This window comes from Arabidopsis lyrata (genome assembly GCF_000004255.2).
Source record: "Arabidopsis lyrata subsp. lyrata unplaced genomic scaffold ARALYscaffold_7, whole genome shotgun sequence".
NCBI classification, from domain to species: Eukaryota; Viridiplantae; Streptophyta; class Magnoliopsida; order Brassicales; family Brassicaceae; genus Arabidopsis; species Arabidopsis lyrata.
This window is the reverse complement of record NW_003302549.1, coordinates 17,833,304-17,842,274: the sequence shown is the minus strand read 5'-3', so window position 1 is coordinate 17,842,274 and position 8,971 is coordinate 17,833,304. Positions and strand designations below refer to the sequence as shown.

Here is an 8,971-nt window from a genome sequence, read left to right as displayed (position 1 = left end):
GCAATTGTTAGGGAATTGGATTAGATTTGCATCCTGACCTAGACCCGAAGTGGTTTTAGAAACCTTAATTTGCCATTGTTAGGGAATTGGATTAGATTTGCATCCTGACCTAAACCCGCGGTCGATAACTAGGTGTTTACTAGATTCTTGAATTTTGCTTGATTTTACTTGTCACTTCCTTTGTTCATTAGTATCCTTGTTCGTTTAGATTGATGACATTCATATAGTTTTTTACAAAGGTTTTTTTTTCTCTTGAACTTTAAAAAACAAACCGAATCTCTTATCATCTTTTACCTCAACTAGCCAAATATTCCCAAAACCAACAGATGCATAGCCAAATGTCAACACCTTTTAGATAATATGTTGCAGCGGTTTTGGTTAAAAAAAAAAACCGTTTAAGCTTCGAGAAGAGTTTCTCTGTTTACATTCATATCCTTTTATCATTTTCATTATTTCTTAGCAACCCGTTTCTGCACTTTCCTCAACTTACCAACTTTTACAGCTTCCTGTAAATCCAAGATTAAACTTAAAACCAAATATGTATGATGGTTCGTCATAAATTAGAGGTTGCAGAAGAAGAAACTTACTTGTATATTCCCTATGTCACGTAATGGTTGTTTGTTTGCGCCTTTGTCGTCATGGCTAATTCCAGCAGGCTTCTTACCATCTAGTGGTTCCATTGGTTTGTCAGGTTTTACAGTTTCTTCTCTGTTGCTACATTTAGAAGCTAAGCAGCCACAAGAGTCCCCACATCCACTTCCATTTGCCTTGCATTTGCAACTTTTGGTCTTGCACAGAGATTTTTTAGTGCAAGAGCAACACACCTCTGCTTTGCTCTGTTCCTTTTTGCAAAGAGTTTCCTCAGAAGTTTCCAGTTGAGATGGTTCCGAGTTTGATTGATCGTCGATATTCTTGCTGGTAATGGAGCGTTCAGCTGGTTCGCCCTGATGAACAATTGGAACAGAAAAATCAGACCACAAACAACAAAATGTTGGGTTTGGTTATTAAGGTATACAATTAAACATTCAATTCCAGATTGATAACCTGAACTTTATCTGTTTCACTGAATTGGGATTTCGTCATTTCCATCTGGCTGACCAGAGTACTCAGTTTGTTAAATTCCTCTTTGAGTTCCTTTAGTTCTGAGTCTATTGGAGTGTGGTTGATTTGGTTGTCACAAGACGCAGAGCTAATAAGAGAAGCAAAGATAATCAATTACCTAAGAGAACACAATTTGAGGCTACAACATAAGTTTAGCGACAATCAAACTTACCATGAGCTTTGATCTCCCTCAAATTCTGCCTTCAACACACCAGCCTCTAAGCTGAACCTTTTGATCTCTTCAGCCATTCTGATAAAAATAGTAAAGAACACATAATTTCTGAAGTAACAGAGTTGCAATAGCAAAAAGAAAGGGATATAAAAACCCCACAATTTTTCTTTTGAAAGCTTACTCTTTCATTTGGCGTTCGTAATCAGAATGAATCTTATTCAACTTCATTAGTAGCCCTGATTCATTGCTAGATTCCTGCACAACCAGAATCAGAGATCATTTGGAGTTCCGACTTATAGAAATCAATGCAACGCCAGATATATCATCCAATAACAAGAATCGGTATCTTTGTCAGAGTGTAACCTATTCTAAAGATCCTAAATAAAGGTTCCAAAACAATAGTGCAGTTAAGAGCTTATGTAAGACTTAACCAATTTCTTTAACTCTTGTTGAAACTAAGATGTTACATTGATGCTTAGGCTCAGGTATCCATACCTGAATCCCGGAGCTTGTTCCTTTTGATGGGCCTGGAGAAATACAAAGAAGACACTTAGACAATTTAGCAAAAGAAACACGGAAAAAAAAAGAGAAAGGATACTAGCTATCTGTTATGTGACCTTTATTTTTGTTGGAAGAAATCTTTTTAGACTGAAGCAGCATTTTTAGGCGCTTCATTGCTGTCAAAGCTTGTGTATTCTTCAGCTGCAAAATCTGAGTAAAAGAATATAGAAATTAACAAGCCACATGGTAAACCACGGTTGCTGAAATATACATGTAGCATAGTACAATAAGCAGAATATATACCAGCTTCTGGCGATTGTTCAAAGCTGACAGGACATGTTTCTCAAACTCGCTTTTCCTTAGCTCTTTTTTGAGCTGTTATAAGAGAAGCACAATTTAGTTAAGAGAAGCACTAGCACTAACTATATTATAGAGCAATATAAAAGACAAGCACAATTGTCGACCAAACCCATCAAGAAAGGATGTATCCAAATGATCTTGGCGTACTATTCTCAAAAATCAAACTAACAGAACTAGGACCCCCACAGTGTAGTACTCATATATAAAGAAAACAAAATGTGCAACATACATTTCAAATTTAAATTCCAACTAAGATCGTGTAACGATCCTAGAAAAGTGAAAATCAAGTAAGGCAGGTGACCAGATTATCAACTATCAATCATGTTCATCTAGACTTGACCGCATTATGATGTAACCCGAAGCGGGAATTTACTACTTCAAGATTTGACATTCAATCGTATACCATAGAAAATGTAATCACATTAGACCTGCTACTCTCTTTACCTGAAGAACTTCCTTTTCTAGTGAAGCTTTCAATAGTCTGAAGTGCATAGAGTCCAGCTTGATCTTGCAGTGCAACTTAACCTGAAGAATATACACAACTCACAAAAGTAAAAAACCCAACAGAAACTGCTGCGTTTTTCACTGAACTTAAACATTATATACAACAAGATACTTTACCTTTTGCGCCTTTAATTTCTGGACTTCGCCATCAAACTGCTTAACAGAACTCTCAGTTTTATACTTCTTTGTCGAGCATATAGACCGCAAATTTGACTTATTCCTTGAACTCATACCCTATACAAGTATCAATGTCAAAAATATGCATAGTATAGCATAAATATCCCTTTTTTAAAATTGAAACCTGAAAAACAATTCACCTCCTCTTTGTTAGCAATAGACTTGTGAGAAAACTCTCTGCTTGACTGTAACGTACTAACCGAAGAGCTTATCGAAACATCGGCCAATTTTGACCTTAGCTCTTCCACATCACACTGCCAAAATCCGAAACAATCATTTCAACATGAAACAATACACAATTAGTTCTGGAGAATGATTCTAAACATCTAATGTCATTATCACCACGAATTGAACAATTTCACACTTCTCTAAGAAATTTTTTCTGCAAATTGGAAACTGAAGCGACGAATATCATCTATGAATTGGATTCTAAGCGAAATTTTCAAGCAAGTATCTTCCAAAATTGCGAAATCAAAGCGAAAATCGCTGTTCAAAAAGAAGCGATTCTAGATTTGAAAATTCAAAAGTAAAAATGGGGGGAAACCTTGAGGGCTTCGTTGACGGACTCCAGATCCCGAATCTTCTTCTCGTAGAGTATCTCGGAATCGTGTCTCGGAGATGAATCCTTTGATCGGAGATTCATCTTCTTCTTCGTCATCTCCGGCGATGAGTTTCTTCTACTTTCTCGATGCGAGTGAGAGAGACAACAACGCTCCTTCTTCTCTCTCTCTCTCTCTCTTTCCTAATTGGTGAAAAGGTGCGGAGAGAGGACAGTATTTGAATTTAATTATTTTTAATTTGGATTATGGGCCTATAAATAATAAAAGCCCATCTCATTTTTAATACTTAAGGCCCAGTATTCTTACATGCAAATGAAAGTCTTTCTTCAATTCTTTAGTTTGCCAATACCATCATCATCAGAATTCTTTTTACAAAACACGAGGACCCTCTTGGACGAGAGAGAAGATTTAAGGTCTTGTTCTTTTATGCACATGTCTCGGGTTCCACACTTTTAGGAGGGGAATTCAATGATTCAATTCAAAGACTTTAATTGAACAGAAAAAAAATAAGATTCAGAACTTTTTTTAAGGATTTGAATGATCTATACCCGAATGATATATCACTACAAAATCTCGGAATTATTTCTTCACATTTTTACTCTAGTTGTTATTTATTTTTTATTTTTTATTCTTTTCTTGTAGTTGTTATTAAATTCCTTTGAAATGATATTAGGCCACATTAACATCAAAACCATCATTTTGAAACAAAAAAAAAATCAAAACCATCCTAATATCTATATATACATTTTTGAATCACAATTAGCAAATAAATCATGAAGTTGAGAAGTATTTACAATGACATGCCATTAGCATTAATTCTTTAGATTTATTTTATTTAAGTAAAGATTTTTAATTGAAATTCATTTCTCATATATTTAGCAAAAGTCTCTACAAAATCTTTCCTTATCTATTTAAGTAAAGATTTTGAAATCAAATATGTTTTCAACAATTTACCAAAAATCTTTACACAATCTTTTTAAAAATCTCGACTTAGTTAACTTCTGATTTTTATCTGCAAAAAAAAAAATTAATTGTAACGAGTGATGTAAAAATCGGGAATGTTGATACTACAATTTCTTCTACTTTTTTTTTTCATATAATGAAAATTATTTTTTAGAGATATTTTCTTAAAACCTCTAAACAAAACAAAGGGCTTCAAAAGATAGCTTCTCTTTTGGCGGGTCGACCCGCAAATCCGCAACTCTCTACGGGCTTATCCCATGAACTTGCGACCCGTAGTGGATAAAAATATTATTCAAAAAAAAATAACAAATGATGTTTAATTTTACGGGACGGGGTTATATGGTGCAACGGGTTTAGATCAATATTAATATTAAACAATATACTATAGATGAAATCCTAGAATTAAAAATCAAAATTTAATTATAAAATCAGAAACACTAAAGAAAATAAACAATATTAACAAAACAAATACAACTTAAAATTTTGCAAAATAATTTTTTAGTTATAAAAAAATCGACCAGCGGTGTACCGCGGGGTAAAATCTAAATTTAGAAGTTTAAAGAAAAAAATATTTTTTAAAAAATAATAGCTCCGCGGTATACCGCAAGAAAAATCTTTCTCCTAAACTGAGGCAAGAAGAAAAAGAAAGCCAAATGTCGTTTTAGTGTATATATATAGATATACCATTTAAACCTAAAACACAATTAATATACTCAAAACTATTAATATAGATATATGAATGGTACATTTATAAAATAGTTGAAATATTATATTATACTCTCTATTAATAAACAAAACTAATTATATTTAGATTTTTTTTAAAAAAAAATTATAGCCCCGCGGTGTACCGCGGGTTCAAATCTAGTTAAATAACACTAACACTTGGTAGAATTCAAAAATCAATAAACCAAATAATACATGAATTTAAACGACTCTTTGAAATATATTAGCGAATAAATTAGGAATTATATGAAATGTTTAACAAAATTATTTCCAATCACTAGAAAAATCATCTTTAACCAATTCAGAATGTGTTTGATCCACCACTGATGCCACGTGAATCAAAATCAAGACTGTGATGATTAACATAGCTCCGAGTCAATTTTCTCTGTCACATAATAAAAAGGACCCATAGATAAAAAATAAAATTGCACAAGACACTATTTTGCTCTAAAATAAATTTAAGCTACATTAAGAGGGTTTTTTTGGAAGAAGGTGATGCTTTGTATAAGAAGAATGGAACATGCAGTTTATACTACTCATACTTTTAAAATTTTTTTTATTTTCTATCTTAGTTTTTGTAAATTTCCTTTTAAGTTCTATTTTAAGTACCAGAATAGTATAATATTCAAGTAATAATTATATTTATATATTGAAATCACAAAACATTGATCTAACTATATGAACAAACAAATTATTCCAAAAAATCTAACGTTTTGAAACGAATGGGAATTATTGATTAGATTTGTCTACCGTATATGAAGACTTAACTATGTTTTCAAGACAACAACAACGAAGTTTTGTTTTGTTTACCAAACATATTGCTTGTCATGAGTATCTCCATGACTCCATCTAAGAGAGTTGCCAAGAGTAAACATAGATCTAAGAATTAGATTGATAATATACCAAATAAGGCCTTGGTTCTGAAAATAGGTAGGACTATGGTCCCCCCTCCCCCCCTCCCCCCTCTTGTCCAACGCATGTGTTTTGTACGATGCTTCTTCACCTACCCACTTCTCTCAATTCCATATTTATGGGTATTCAAAGAATTTTGGTGGAGGTGTCCTTTTTTTTTCTTTTGGACTCTAGCTACCAGAAAAATCACAAAAAGTATACTATGATCAAACAAATATAAGTGGATTTGATTGGCAACTAGCAAAGTCAAAATAGATATAGATGAAAATAATGAATAAAATGAATACAAAAGAAGTTTGACCCAAAAGAAGAAGAAATGGACACACAGAAACTAATAAAAAAGGTTTAAACTTGAAAAAACAACTGGATTCTCTTTAGCACAAAATTTTTTAAATAAAGTTATAGCAATAATTGGATTTAAGTTAGTTTCAAAAATTAGTTATCAATTTTTTTTTAAATATTCTCTTATACTTTGACAAAAAAATCTATTATATACTAGTTTCAATTGCAGATTTACTTCTTACTCCTCAAATATATCGAGAACAAATGTTTAACTTTTCAAAAGTAAATTTGAAAGGTAAACAAATATAAGAAAAAATCTGTACATATCATAAAAAGTTAGGTGGAATAACCTAAATGTGGATCATACGTAAGGAAGTGGGGAAAATGAGTAAAGCCCTATCTTTTCCATAAACCATTAAATACCTTTTCATAAGGGATTTAAAACCATGAGTTTTTGATAAAAATGTAAACAACATTCAATAGTTGAGGTTCTTTTATGAAGATAAACAACTGAATCGAGATGAAAACGATTTTAAGACATGAAGGTCAGTGAAATGTGAATATCGAGCGAAAATATAGACAATGAGCTTGGAATCAAGTCTCTCTTCGTCAAAAATCGAATTAATACATCATGACTCTTGAGCAGGAGCGGACCCACTAAAGAAAAAGGTGGATCACTTTACTCACATTAAATAAAGAAATAAGCATTTTTTGAATTCCTTATGTCCCACAAAGATAGATTTTTCAGAAATTTTTTTTGTCCCACATAGATATAAGTTTTGTATTTCCAATGTAAAATTTAAAACAATTTACCTATTTTATCCTTATTAAACTACAATAAATAATATACTATTTAAAATGTGTTAAAAAGTTAAAATTGTCATTATACATTATTTTAAAAAAATGTGAAATTTCTAAAAAATCTATATTCGTGGGATGGAAGGAGTATAAGATTTCATTAAGTTCCAACAGCAGAATTGGTAGTTTCCAAGGGAGTGACACCCCAAAACCCTAAGTTCGAAGCCCTAGCTTAACGCTTTTACCCTTTTTTTCCATTTAACCTTTAGATACATGTTTTTTTGGTCTAATAAATATTATAATACTGGTAAAAAAAATTGACCCAGATTAAATTTATCTTTGGGTCCGCCACTGCGCTTGAGAATATAAGTGGCTTACGTGGCCTAAATCCTGAATATGGACCGGGCAAGAGATGCATTTTTGTTGACGGCCAAATGTTTGACAACATTGCTGCTAAGGCATGTTATACTAGGAGTGTAACTATGTGAGCCTAAGCACAACTAGCCTTACCTAAATGAATTATTTAATGCTACTTGTTTGATTAGTGTGTTGCTTAGGCATGTTAAACTGAGAATACGGATATAATAACACATTAGCAAGTTTGTCCCAAAATGATAAATTAAGCGATAGAGTAAAGAGATTCCTTTAATCTAAAAAACACGTGCCGGCGCTAAAAAATTATTCTAAGTTATGGTTGATCGAGTATTTTGCAAATGGGCAACCGAGGTGGTGAAATAGATTGAGATTTTTGATTAGGTTGAGGCACAATCGAGTGTGGTTTTGGTACATCTTTTTATAAGGATCATGTATGTGTGGGTGGTATGAGAGAATAATATGCATACAAGATCGGTAATTAAGCAATTAAAACAAGGCAAGCTCTTAAGAATGGGGTTATTGGTTATAATGGATTCCTCAATTCCTTTAACTAGCTAACAAGCTATCCATAGACAATAGATTCGAATACAAATTAATCCACTCTCGTGACAGAGATTCTCAAGCTAAATCACTTTCAAACTCAATTCTCATTGATGAAATATAACTTAGCAGGCATTATGATTCAATCTAATATAGTCAATAAGCATTCTAATCATCCAATATCTTGGGCTAGAGTATGCAAATCTCTGGAAAAGTTTGTTCAGACATTTCATCAAACACCTTGTGGGCATGGAAATGTCTGAGATCAACTTCCAAATGATCAGAGATGAAATAGCATTATGATCTACTAAACCAGAAGGGAAATCATGCAATTAAACACTTAGCTAGCTAAAGAAACAGAGGATTCCACTAACAACCTATCCCATCCTTAAGAACTTTGCAGAACTACTCAAGAACACTGAAGAACATCATAGCTAAAAACCTAGAAAATGATCCAAACCCAGAATTCATTAAAAAGCAAGTATGTTATAGATAAGAGAGAGATCTACAACTTTGATGAAGAAAAGAAATGCAAAAACTCAAAGATTCAATGGGAAAATCGATTACAAAAACTAGGGTTTCTAGAGAGCAGCGGAAAAACCGGAAGGTAAAAGGAATATCCGCTGGATAATATGGTGAACCCATATTTATAGAAAATACTAGGTTGCCCTAATTAGCTACAAGATAAAATAGAAAGTCGGCGGCTAAGGTCCAACTCGACTTGACGTCGAGTCTGTTCCGTCGAGTTGGTGTGATTCTCAAAGGTGGCGCCTCTCTGATGACCTACTCGACTCCACGTCGAGTCCATTCCAGGACAGCTTCCTGACGTCCTACTTGACTCCACGTCGAGCCTGGCTGGTCGAGTCTGTCTCTGAATCCTCTTGAATGACTTTCTTCTCCTCCAACTCGATCCCAAGTCTAGCTCTAAAGTCGTGTTGGCTCCTCCTTGCTCCATTAAGTCCCAAATAAGCTCCAAAGTACTTGAAAAACATCAAATATGCAA

General features: G+C 33.3%; 1 protein-coding gene across 1 annotated transcript; it reads right to left on the bottom strand.

The window, feature by feature from the left end:
• Positions 1-224: 224 nt before the first annotated feature.
• On the bottom strand, positions 225-3,593 carry LOC9306476 (kinesin-like protein KIN-4C). The gene is made up of 12 exons (XM_002868351.2): positions 3,360-3,593; positions 2,956-3,069; positions 2,756-2,872; positions 2,579-2,659; positions 2,078-2,149; positions 1,891-1,984; positions 1,769-1,800; positions 1,455-1,528; positions 1,274-1,351; positions 1,045-1,189; positions 588-944; positions 225-506 (listed from the first exon to the last, which is right to left on the bottom strand). The coding sequence occupies exons 1-12, from the start codon at positions 3,471-3,473 to the stop codon at positions 450-452; spliced, it is 1,335 nt and encodes a 444-aa protein (XP_002868397.1). The 5' UTR covers positions 3,474-3,593; the 3' UTR covers positions 225-449.
• Between the last annotated feature and the right edge of the window lie 5,378 nt (positions 3,594-8,971).